This window comes from Pinus tabuliformis, chromosome 3_1, assembly GCF_031772625.1.
Source record: "Pinus tabuliformis cultivar Carrire ecotype Pingquan chromosome 3_1, CPIR1, whole genome shotgun sequence".
Classification (NCBI taxonomy): Eukaryota; Viridiplantae; Streptophyta; class Pinopsida; order Pinales; family Pinaceae; genus Pinus; species Pinus tabuliformis.
In genome coordinates this window covers 510552460-510566125 of record NC_142301.1, presented here as the reverse complement: position 1 = coordinate 510566125, position 13666 = coordinate 510552460, and the positions used below count along the sequence as shown (strand labels likewise).

General features: G+C 38.8%; 1 protein-coding gene across 1 annotated transcript in view; it reads right to left on the bottom strand.

Annotated features, from left to right (window-relative positions):
• The window catches only part of LOC149188048 (uncharacterized), a 45852-nt gene extending 33505 nt beyond the window's left edge, over nucleotides 1–12347 (bottom strand). The window contains exon 1 of the mRNA XM_089409855.1: nucleotides 11876–12347. Within this exon, the coding sequence (XP_089265981.1) occupies nucleotides 11876–12014 (139 nt within the window). The 5' untranslated portion in view covers nucleotides 12015–12347. The remainder of the gene's footprint in view (nucleotides 1–11875) is intronic.
• Between the last annotated feature and the right edge of the window lie 1319 nt (nucleotides 12348–13666).

Sequence of the window (13666 nt, the reverse complement as noted above, 5' to 3'; positions counted from 1 at the left end):
TATGACAATCTAATAGAAGAAGAATTACAAAAGGATTTCCCCCTTGTGGGGCTTTTCCCTAGACTTTGACCAAACCTGTGTTTCTTATTGATGTGTTGATTGTCTCATATTTGTCATTGCATTTATTGTTCTATCTTCAATTATTGTTGATGAATGGAAGAATTAATTGTTGATTTGGGGTAGAATCGAAATGTGCTCTAGGCCTCAAATTTTGCTGGGAGGCTTGGGCACATGTATTCCAAAGAACCTAGAAAGTGTTTTGAGAAATTCCACCCAAAAACAATTTTATTAAAATAATTAATATTTTTTAATGGGACCCTAAATCTAAACTTAGGAAATTAAAAATATTAATGGGTATTAATCTAATTGTGGGTGTAACTTCTAGAAGAAGATAGAGATCAAGCCAAAATGATCTAAGCCTTTGATTAGGAGTTAATCTAGGCCGTTGGTTGTCCAACAGAAAGATATAAGAAGGGGCTTGAGGGTCATTTGGAAAACACACCGAGAGATCAAGAGATCGAATTTCTGAAGTGAGAAGTTCTCAGGAGGAAGTTCTAATCGAGTAGATTTCTTGCAGTTGAAGGACAGGGACAGCATCCGGAGAGAGAGAGAGATTTTCTCAGTCGGAGAATCATCAGCAGAGAGAGGCAGAGAGTGATCCAGTAGCCCAGATGCAGAGGCTAACACAGGGCCACGCAGAGGCAGCACAGAGGGTATGAGAGAGTTCGAGATTTTGCTGGGAAAGTCAATTTCAAAAGCCGGGAGTCAAGGTGTGAGACCGAGAAGCTGAGCGCAGAGACTTCGCGCAGCAAATCGATCAGCCGATTGGGTGACGCAGAACCTAGAGAGGTTGACGCAGAGACTACGTGAGGACTACGCGGAGCAGCGTAGGGCCTGCCAGAGGCACTTCATTCAGTATCTGGATCAGCTGATATTTTCTCAGTGATTGTGTGAGGTAATCTCACAAATCTTTTTGCCAGTATTTCTCTCTGTAACTGAATAACCGAAGAGGTATTCAAAGATGTATTCAAAATTTGCTACTGCTTAATAATAATAAACCCTCAAATCTACTGCACCGGTTTTCCCACATTGCGTTTTTCCGGGGACATTTGTCCAAAAACAATGGTGTCATTTGTGTTGTATTTTCTTTCTTGCTCAGTCTCTTATTTTTGCATAATATTTAATTAAGTGAAGGTTGCAGTGTATGTATTACAATATTTGTCGTAGGAAACTGCAAGTTAATTTGTTTAAACGAAATTAACAAATAGGAGTAATATCATCTGTTGTTGCAGTAAGGGTTTCGATTGAGGAATTTTCACATGGTATCAGAGCTGCAAGTGAAGCAAGAAGAGCAGAGCCGGTAGATCCAGCGCTGAGCAGAAGAGGGAATTCGAAAAGGCAGCAGTTCAAAACCCCAGAGGGTTTGCACAGTTCTTAGCCGAAGGGCTGAAAGTTCGAGGCAGTCTCTCTCCGAGTGAGTCAATGGAGAGAAGGACTTCCAGTTTGAATTTTTGCGAGGCAGAGGGAGCAGTGTTGAAGCCTCAGCATGAGGAGAGCTAGTGGAACACAGATTTTTTTTTCTGCAGGCAATTTGCAGGGCAGAAGATCGTCAGAAGAAAGAGAAGAAGCACAGCAGAGGGAATTTCTTCCTTAGAGAATTCCTAGCCAAGGAATTTGAATTCTCTAGAGTTGAGCAGCAGCAAAGGGCAACAGCTTTACTAGCTCCAGTAGGGAGTGCGTAGGCTAGCCCAGTAGCAGCACAGAGGAGAGAGGTCATTCGACTTTCCATTTTTGGCAGAAATGTCAACCAGTGGCTTGAGGGATCAGGACAGGTTGGACGGAGCATCCAACTACGTCATCTTGAAGGCTAGAATGTCATTCCTTCTAGATGAGCATGCCCTCAAGACGTATGTCGATAGCGTGGTCGTTGAACCAACAGATCCAAATCCGCTGAAGAAGTACAAGGCTGAGATGGCGAAGGCCAAGAGGATGATCCTTGATGGAGTCAAGGATCATGTGGTGTGTCACGTTGCTAAAAGAGGAACTGCTAAGGAGATGTGGGATGCCTTGGCCACATTATATCAGGGAGCTTCCGAGCAGTGGAAGATGTACTTGGAGTAGAAGTTGAGATCTGCTCAGATGCAGAAGGCAGAGGGTGTGGATCCATTCCTCACGAAGCTGAAGGAAACCCGTGATGAGTTGTCTATTGCGGGGCATACACCTCAAGATTTAGAGTTGGTTAGAGTGTTAGACTGGCCCTCAATTCTGTCTTAGATTAATGGCAAGTCTTTGTCCAGAGAATCCTAGGCAAAGCAGCATTGTCAAATTGGGATGAGATGTGGGCAGCTCTAAAACAAGAGGAGTTGAGGAGAGACTTAGTCAAGGTCAAACTTGACAGAAGCAGCAGAAGCAGTGAGTTGAAGCCCAAGGAGGAGGAGGATAATGCAGCCCTTGCATCGAAGGGACAGCAGTAGCAGCAGAGACGTAAGAAGGATGTCTCGAAGATCAAGTGTTTCAAGTGTTGTGAGATGGGTCACTACGCTACACAGTGTCCTCTCAGGAAGAAGGACAAGGATGAAAAACACGATCCGAAGGTTGCGCCTGAGAACATCGAAGAGGGGGAGTTTGCCATGACAGTCGAGATACCTCCAAGAGGGAGGTGGGCTGATTTGGAGTTGTAGTTCGAAAGAGTTGCAAATGGGCAGGATCCTTGAGGAGTCCACCTCTCAGATCAATACCTTACTACAGGAGCCTAGATCAGGAGTAACAGGATAGACTAGTGTTGGATGGTGCCGAGGAGTGTCGGGGAGACAGTTGCAGTGGCTAGGAACGCCAGAGACTGAACAACGCAGAGCAGAGTTGGGAGCAGTGCAGATGGCACAAGGCAGAGGTCAGCAGCAACGCAGTATATTCAGAGGGTCAGTGCAGAGACTGGCAGCAATCAAGCTTCAGCATTCAGGTGGTATCATACTGAACACAGTTAGTTCAGTAATTTTGGATTTTTTTTCCGTTTCTATAAGCAACAGTTTGCAGTGCAGTAGCAGTTGGCAGTGGTCGTGCAAGCAGTAGTGCAAATGCAAGACTTGAGAGGGAGTTGTAGTACAGATGCAGTGTTGGCAGTGGCAGTGTCAGCAGCAGTACAGTTACAGCAACAGCGCAGTAGTTGGTGGACAGTATGTCAGACATCAATAGCGCAAAGGATGATGCTACAGAGTTAGAGCAGTATGCAGCAGCATACATTGCTAGAGCACATTCCTCATAAGAGGGAGCGTTGATTTGGGGTAGCATCGGATGTGCTCTAGGCCTCAAATTTTGCAGGGAGGTTGGGGCACATGTATTCCAAAGAACCTAGAAAGAGTTTTGGTAAATTCCACCCATAAACAATTTTATTAAAATAATTAATATTTTTTAATGGGACCCTAGGTCTAAACTTAGGAAATTAAAAATATTAATGGGTATTAATCTAATTGTGGGTGTAACTTCTATAAGAAGACAGAGATCAAGCCAAAATGATCTCAGCCTTTGATTAGGAATTAATCTAGGTTGTTGGGTGTCCAACAGAAAGATATAGGAAGGGGTTTGAGGATCATTTGGAAAACACTGAGAGATCAAGAGATCGAATTTCTGAAGTGAGAAGTTCTCAAGAGGAAGTTCTGATTGAGTAGATTTCTTGCAATTGAGGGGCAGGGATAACATTCGGAGAGAGATTTTCTCAGTCGAAGATCATTAGCAGCGAGAGGTAGAGAGTGATCCAGTAGCCCAAATGCAGAGGTTGATGCAGGGCTACGAAGGGCCACGCAGAGGCAGTGCAGAGGGTGAGAGAGAGTCCAAGATTTTGCTGGGAAAGTTTCAGCAGCCGGGAGCCGAGGTGTGAGACCGGGAGGCTGCGAGCAGAGAGTTCGGGTAGCAAATCGATCCGCAGACTAGGTGACGCAGAGCCTATAGAGGTTGACGTAGAGACTGCGTGAGGACAGCGCAAAGCAGCGTAGGGCCTGCCAAATGCACTTCATTCAATATCCGAATCAGCCGGGATTTTCTCAATGATTGTGTGAGGTAATTGCACAAATCTTTCTTCCAGTATTTCTCTCTATAACTGAATAACCAGAGAGGTATTAAGAGATGTATTCAGAATTTGCTACTGCTTAATAATAATAAACCCTCAAATCTACTGCATCGGTTTTCCCGCATTGGGTTTTTCCAGGGACATTTGTCCCAAAACAACGATGTCATTTGTGTTGTATTTTCTTTCTTGCTCAGTCTCTTGTTTCCGCATAATATTTAATTAAGTGAAGGTTGTAGTGTATGTATTACAATATTGGTCGTAAGAAGCTGCAAGTAATTTGTTTAAATGAAATTAACAAATAGGAGTAATATCATCAGTTGTTGCAGTAAGGGTTCCGGTTGAGGAATTTTCACATTAATTACTGTTGAAAAGATTGCTAATTGAAGAATTGAATTGGGCTAAAGTAATTGATACATAATAGAGAAGTGTAAAAATTGACATCATGGACCAAGAAGTTAAGCAAAGGACCATCAATTAGTTGTTATGAAGGGAAAAAAGCATCTAAAGGCCAATTGAACTATCTTCTAACCAAAACAAATTACTAAGGACTAGTTGAGCTTCCGAAGGCACGTTCACTGAGATGTCAACCAAATGTTCACCGAGATGTCACCTCAATGTCGTCCAAGTTTCACGGTCTGAAACCTCACAGAAAAAAAGTTATAGCACAAATGTTGAACTGACCTGTTTGATATTGATTTCAAGAACATTTGGAAACTCTAACAAACTTGGAACATATCTCCAAAAATATAGCAAACCAAGATATGAAATTTGAAACACATATTGCTCGAGATGTCTTCTAAAGTATCTCCAAGTTTCACCATTTGAAACCTCCCAAAAAAAAATAAAAGTGAAAATGCCACAATGACCTGTTTGAAGCAGCAAAACCTTAGAATCATGAACTCTGATACCAAATGTTATGAACGTTGTGCCTTAAACATGATAAAAAACCAATAATTACAGTCCTTTTCGAGGGGGAAACCTCCATTTACAATGAATACAATGTACAAGGCAATATTTGGTGATACTAAGACTAGGTCTCCTTAGTATGTATATCAAAGTTTGAAAAGTTGACCTCGGGAACAAATCAGCAAGGGTCCAGAAATTGAAAAAGTCGTTAAAGTGGGGAGGTTTTCGAAAAACTCGACAAAATTTTAAAAGTACAAAAATATTCATTAAAAAAAAATAGCATCTAAAGGATCCACAACATCAAATCAATGCATTGCCACATAAATATGAAAAGAAAGCTAATATATAAGAAGTTTGGTGCTACATCACATATCAATAGTGAATCAAGCCCTAAATCCTAAGTCCTGACTCAGTCTCAAGAGTCAAAATATCAACAAAAATCATGATGCATCATCATGAGTCATCTACATGTCATAAACTAATCAATCACTAAGTTCCTCTACCCCTTTTACAGGGATAGGATATGGCTTTGCCTTTTCCTCTAGAGGAAGAAAGCCTTGCCCCTAGGGCTACAAATGCACTATGTCATCCTCTAGAAGCAAAAATAGGAGATCGCCTCTATCTTCTGTTGATGCCCATCGTAGCTGGTGTCATGCTGCTACTTTGCCTCATTTTCTTGCTCCTCCTCCTCTACCTCTCCCTCCCCTGCAACTACTAGCTCCTCTAGCTCCAGTGCCTTTGGATCCACCTCTAACCAATTAGGGACCGAGTCCATGATAGGCCCGTCAGTCTCAACCCTCCATGCAGCAGTGGTGTCAATATGGTCCAAAGAGATGGATTCCACGTCAGGGTTTTTCTAAAGTTGTCTCACCCACAATCGGTAAATCTCCTCCTCCTGGGCAATGACAAACACCTCCTCTCTCCACAAGCACAAATCGCAAAGGTTAGAGTGGAAAATGAGTGGAAAAATCGACCTTTTCCTAACTTATACGCGGCCTGGCACCTCACTCATATGTTTTTGGATAAACTCTCGATTTTATCCCGAGTTTTACGATTAAATCCTGAGTTTTTCATTTTTGAAAAAATCGTGAAAAACTCGGATGATAAAACAATGAGTTGAAAAAATTGCGAGTTCCAGATGTTATCGCGATTTTATCAGGACTTTTTCCACACAGATATATATATGAGACAAAGGATACAATTATAATAAAATGGGACCATGAAAGGTTCTAGCCTATGTAACAATATAACAAGAGAAATGTAATCACTCCATGTCCAAGGACTAATAAGGTGTTTTAGGGCTAATATGGGCCTTATATAGAGTTTAAGGAGTTTCAAGAGAAGTAATTATAATACTAATTTGTACTAAAAAAAAAAATATTAGCATGGTTGTATATGTTAATGACTTGGTCATTATTGGTAACAACTCTAAGCTGATCAAGGAAGAAAAATATAGTCTTTGCAAATAATTTGTCATGAGCAACTTGGGATTACAACATTATTGTTATGGCATTCAAGTTTGGCAACAATAAAACAAGATTTTCATCTCACACACAAAGTGTTCTTCTAAATTGTTAAACAAAGTTCAGAATGGAAAATTACATTCTTACTAAAACACTAAAGGAAGCACACATAAAGGTTTCCAAAGATAATATGCTAGAGGAGGTTAATGAAATGTTATATTCTCAACTTATAGAAGGACTAATATGTTTTACAACAGCCAAACCAAACATAGCTTTTGCAATTAGCATGTTGTCAACGTTTTGAATTGTCGTAAGGAAACACACTGGAATGCAACTAACTGAGTGTGTAGGTATATCAAAGATATCTCATAGTTTGGTATTGTACTGGAAAAGAATAATAATTTCATTTTGAATGATTTTTCAAATGTAGATTGGGAAAATAAGATGTGTTACCGCTCAAACTAGCAGGGGGCCTAAAGGGGATCCCTAAAGGGCAAATGCTAAACCAAGGGCAACAAATGGAGACTTAGCCCACTGTCACCTCAGCTAAGGCTCCCTACTATTTACGAACTTTCACCAATGGGAGGAGACCCGGTATATTATGGAGTCACCAATGAAGGATAAATCAATAAGTGGATGTGAAGTGACCCAAATGATCCCTTTCCAGAAGAATTTAAAGGATGGAGCTTGCTTTCTTTCTAAGCAAGGTAATATGTCTTCTAGGAGAAGGATAGGAGGATTTGAGGGTTAGGTTTAGGGAATATGACTTGTGAAAGAGTTTCTCAATCCCTAAAATCCTTATTGAAATTGGTATCCCGAATGATTCTTGAAGAAATGTATTTTCAAAGGAATGGGACCACACGAGACAAAGTGGACCCAACCTAGGTTAGGAGGTAAGAGTTTAGCAACCAACGATGCTCTTAACCCAGACAAGGAGGGGGAAAGGATCAAAGAAAGAATATTCACTTAAAGGAGTTGAATTGATCCTATGAGGCACTAGCCTTGGGGATACTAGGGCAAAGTTTGATCTCGGAGCTAGGACTTGGCTTTTCTCAGAACTCCACCGTTGGAATGGCTTCAAAATTGGAGGAGACCTTGAGGAAACACTAACGCGAGAGAGGCTAGGAGATCGAACTTTTTGGGGGCTATCTTGTTGGTAAAATGATGCCCTAGGTGACCCAACTTGGCTAGAGCTAGGAAAAAGTGAAAAGGAATTGATTTTAGGTGACCACCTCTTGGTAGATCAGTGCCTTAGTCTTGGGAGAATGGAGTCTATGATAAATATGAATGAGGACCTTTGGTTTTTAGCAAGGAGGGCTTAAGACTACTTCGCTAGCCTTCTAGGTCAAAGAGAAGCAATCTTGTTGTTTTTATACTTCGATGTGCAAAAGGTGATGGCTTATCAAGACGAATTTGTTAATAGAATTACCCCTAGGAGATTTCATTCAAATTACATGGCCCATACATTGAGAGATGCTATATAGAGACAAAAATCCACAATTTAAGCAGTAAATGCATGCAGCAATTAGCCCTAAAAATAGCGAAAAATCCCAATCCAATGTATATGACAAAGTAAAACAAGAATAACATTAAAAGCATGTACTTACATGTAATAGAACATGCCCAACCATCCACAATTTGACAATAGAGAAGCTCCAAGATAAGATAAACCAAATTCACACATCAAAATTCATCCATAAAGCTCAGATTCATCCTCCAAGAAAAAGTGTGAAATTCTCATGAAATTCTCACTTGTGTTTATACACTAATGAGGAGTTCGAATTAGTCTCGTTGGCCTACATAAGCCCCAAAAACAAAATAATGTGCTAATATTCTAACTTTTGGTGACAAGCCCACCAAACTAGCTCACAAATGAAACAATATGCCTCTTAAGAGGTCAAATGATGAATAATACATGTCGTAGGGCCCTCCAAGAGACCTGATGAGGTCCATAGGTGCCATAATGAAGAATAGGAACCTCAAAAGTGATGGACAAAGGGTTGGCCCCTTGTTCTCCAAACAATAAACTTGTGGTGCTCCCAATGGGCATGGGGGCACAATAACAACCTCATGGGTCAGCTGCCGAGTTTATGGTACATTTGTGGGGTTGGCTAGGCAAAGGTGAACCAGGTGCATCTTCCTCGTCCAACAGGTGAATTTCGAGCAATCTCTGAACATCCTCGCGGATCCATGGAGTATTGCTTACTATTGTGGAGGCCAATGGCTCTCAACACACACCCTACATCTACCAATGTAGCCCTCTGGAGGATTACGACCCCGTATAGGGAGACCAAACCCAAGGTGAAGACCATCTGCAATCCTGCATAAAATCTAATGCGTCCCCTAGCTTTCTAATACAACAAGTCATTAGAGAAATCGAGTAAATGAGCTTACCAACCATAGACCATAGGTGGGGACTTCATAATGGTTTGCCCTTCCATAATGGGCTTCGGCATGTGCCAATGTCTCCTAAACTCCAAATGGGGTTAACCACCAAGTATCCTATTAGGTGGTTTCTACTTCTAAAAGGGATAATATATTCAAGGAACGTCCTTCAAAAGGTGGTGGCATGTGACAGACAAGTGAATGAAGTAGGGGATGAGAAGGGGCAACCCTCGACCACATGCTGGGGTACAAGGGTAGTTAATAAAAGGGAAGCCCACACTTGGGTTTATAATGTATAGGAGAGAGAAATCATGGTACATGAGGTGCCCCAACCTTGATTTTTCCACCCTTCTTTATATGTCTTTTTCCTTTTTATGATTTTCTTTTATTATTTGTTCGGGGCTCAAGGGGTAAGAGCATGATGCCTAAGATATAGCAGTGAATACCCCTTTTTAAGGTAGGGCAGTTCATTGCCCACCAGGGGTTGGGACAATCATGGGTTCCTATATGATGGAGGAGGCTCATAGAACCTGTAGGAACTAGGGTGATGGGCATGATAATGGCATAGAGCTCATGTATTGGCTTTTGCCCACGTGCTAAACGTGTTTGTCCCAACCATCTTTTGCATTTTGTGTTACATTTTCCTGTTGAATGTGGCCAAATATGCTTTTCCTTATTAGCTGCATCAACCTCCAAGCATCATTCTAGGCCTGACCCAAGGTGTGGGCAAGGGGAAGGGACGAGCTAACTCTATGTGGACCTAATGGAGGAATGTGGACCCAAGTGGGAGAAATGATGAATGGGGTAATAATGCATGGAAAGGTGGTAATATAAGTGGATAAGGGAGCAGGACTACGCAACCAAAATTAGAGTTTCCCGTGAAATACCATCTCTAAAGCCAAATGGTCAGTAAAAGAGATCCCACAATACTAGAATCCAAGGTCAATATCCAAAAGGGATCTTGGAGACAAGAGCACAGACCTAACCCATTCTTTCCGCCGAATCCCCCCATTATTCCATGCCCAGAAGTGTCCATGATAAGCAAACTACAATACTCAATTACCAAATGACAAGGCATACCTTTAGGTTCGGGAGGCCCACCTTCAAATATACGATCATGGCAGATGGGCAAGGGACCACATGGCTAGCTCAAGGGGTGGAGAAATGGCACAACGAGCTAGCTAGTCACTGCAAGGGGCTATTGGCTGTCGGTTGAGGACCATCTTGAAAAAAAAAAAATCCTAGAGATATCAACCACAAAATGGTGGGTAACAAGATAGATTAAAGAAAATCTACAATAAGTTTGATAGTGAAGTAATTTCATGGCAAAGTAAAAAGCAATCTTCAATTTCTAGTTCAACAACAAAAGCAAAATATAAAAAAGCCATTGGAGGAACAACAATATCGTTACATAAGATTTTATATAATTTGAAGCTTACACAAATGGAGCCAACAACTTTACATCGTGATAACTATAATGTAAGCAAAATAACAAAATACCAATCTATCGTTAAAAACAAAACGGGTCGAAATTCATTATTATTACATCAAAGAACAGATGCAAGATTAAATTGATTTATATGATATAATTAATAATATATAATATATATAAAAAACATATGACATCTGAATAGTAAAGTACCATTTAAGTAACATATACAGAAAACACATGACATGTAAATCGTAAAGAACCATTTATCATATGTTATAGAAAATTCATTATATGACACATATGAGACATAATATACTAAGCATTAAATGTGATATGTGCATTAATTATTGCGTCAAATTTGAACTTTTATCTCTTTAAAGAATTATAAAAATATATTTATATTTGATATACATGTTTCCCCACCATCTCGGGATCCTAACTTTTCAAAAATCTGGTAGATCCATATGGATCTAATTATATGACACATATGAGACATAATATAATAAGCATCAAATGTGATATGTGCATTAATTATTGCGTCAAAATTGAACTTTTATCTTTTTAGTAAATTATTAAAATATATTTATATTTAGTATGAATGTTGTTTCCCCACCATATCAGGATCCTAGCTTTCCAAACATCTGGTAGATCCATATGGATCTTGGTAACTTAGGGTTTGGGTAAGGAAACAAATGAGTCTAAAGGATAATATAGCTGGGTAAAACAAGCAGTTTGGGGAAGTTCTCAAGGATATGTAGACATAATAAGCAACCAGCCCAGTAAAATTGATTTCGCTAGTCAGCATAAAAAGCCAAGAGGGCGTATATATATTTTACATGTTGGAGGGAAGAAAGATTTATTTAATCGGGATCATTTTACATGATGGTTGAAAGAAAGATCTACCAATTGTAGGATAATATCAACTGGAAAGCTGTTAGCCCCTGCAAGTAATTCCCATCCTCAACTCTTCCCATAAAATTTGATAAAAACTGAACTTCACACTAACCATATTACCTAATTATCATAAGAATCAATATTACCTAATTATCATAAGAATCAATAGGCCCATAGTCCTCTATCAGATTTAAATCCTTGCCAAATCAATTAAAACTGGTTGATCTTTCGAATTCGAAGGATGAACAGCAGAGTCATATGGCTCAGATTCGGCAACGAAGCAGCAAAGTCCAGAGTGGAGAGCCGAGGACTTAAAAAAGGCAGACAACATGCACTCAAAAAATCAGGGAATTTAAACTCAGGAAAACTTGGCATACTTGTTGGCCAAAACCCAGTGGACTCGGCTCGCCAGCTCACATAGCAGAGTCAACTCTGTAGTACTCGCGAAGTTATAAAGAGTCTGGTTTATAGTCATCAGAGGATGATGTAACCGAGATGCTGGGCAGGATGCGGAATTGTTAGGATCTTAACGACTATTCAATGTCCAAAATACTGAAGGAAAGTTGGCATTGAAATTAGGGATAAATTTCACTGCCCTGCAAACACCGTCTCAAGGCTTTTAAAAAAGGGAAAACAGCAATGATGATGGCAATTACCAACACCATAAAACACAATTACGAATGTCCCATGTTTCATCAACGCAAAAAAGTGCTAGAAAATTGGAAAGCTTACCGAAGAAATTTCGCCTGTCTGCAAAAATGTGGTAGTCCTGCGACTGTGGGACGGTGGGAGTGAGAAGCATGAGCAATATTAAGCAGAACAACCCGGCCCCTGAGGCATAGAATCTCTTCTCCTTCGCAACTAGTTTCATGGTTCTCCTATGTAACTCTAAATTTTCAAGAAAATTGAATGTAATGTGAAGCAGAGGAGATTGTTGGTATGTAAGATCAGGCGGCACAGTTTTTTGGCAACCGAGATTCGAGGAGATTGTTGGCGATGAAGATCGACTGTGGGGTATAAATGTGAAGGGAAATGCCAAAAGAGTGATCTGGCAATCTAGGAGTCCGATTTTTGTTTATTTCCAGTTCAGCCGCACAAGAAGTCAAACACCGCCTCCGTGAGATGTAAACGGATGGCCATCTTTGTAAAAGTAGTGGAGGAACATATGGGCTAAATATGAGGATTTCCCACAGAAGGTCATATCTAAATCTGTGTTGGAAATCATTAGAAAGATAGGAGCAATAAACAACCAAACGATAAGTGTCATTGTTAGTTTGGTGCTGATGTCAATGGTAAGAAGTTTTTATATAAATTATATGATATTATTATTATATTTTGTTTAATTAATATGTAATTATTAAATAAATAATAATGGTGTATTTAATATTATTTAAATATATTTAATATTTTTTTGTTCTGAGATGTTTTAATTTATTTTACGTTAATTAAATATATTTAAGTTTATTATTATTATTATTATTATTATTATTATAAGTATGGTTCACAAAATTTTTATTTTTTAGCGTGGTTCACAAACATCTTGGTCAGTGAGTGGTCGCTTCTAATATATTTAATATTTTTTGTTTTGAGATGTTTTAATTTATGTTACAAGTTTATGTATTATTATTTTTATTTTTATTTTTTAGTGTGGTCAGTGAGTGGTAGCCTAGGGGCAAGACCTACCCCCAAAGGCTTTGGGCACAATGGACCCTATGACCTCCCGATGGCAAGGCACCATTTTTGACCAACTGAGCTAACCCTTGGGGCTTTAAGTATATGTATTATATCTAAACATATTGTTGCATTTATTTTTATTTTAAAATAGTTTTGTATACTAAGTGGTAAATTTGCCTAGACATAAAAAGTAAAAAGTTGTAATCTGGTCATATTTTTGTCAAAAATTGTGCTTGATAGTGGAAATCAATTCAGCACTATTAAAAACTGTTAGGACATGCAAAATATTGAAACTTAACCATTGTAAAATTTCTAAGAGATTTTCATTATTTTCTAAGCAAATTTGAAACCTCCTTAAATTAAGTATTTAAAAAATAATAAGTAAATAGCTAAATATCTCTGATCTTATAAGTAAATTAGGTCTATGCCTTTAAAACATAAATTAGGCCTATGCCTTTAAAACATAAAGAAGAGCATACAACAAGAATTTAGAAATATATCATTTGAAAAAAAAAAAAAATTAGAAATGTATTTCTGTATCAATTGAAATATGAAATAAATTTCTAAGTCTCTTATTAGTTATTCTGTCATATTCATTTTGAAATATGAAATAAAATTTTAAGTCTCATATTAGTTATTTTGTCATATTTATTTCTCTATTTAATCAATATTTACTCATTGTGGTTTTAAAACACAAGATTATCATTTAAATGGTTGATAACTGCTTATATGCATTAGAAAAAAAGATTGAAAAGATGAGAAAATTTTACTAAATTATAATTTTATTTTAAATTGCTGTTATTATTATTAGTTAGAAAAGCCCAAAGAGATGAGATATAATGGTGGAAA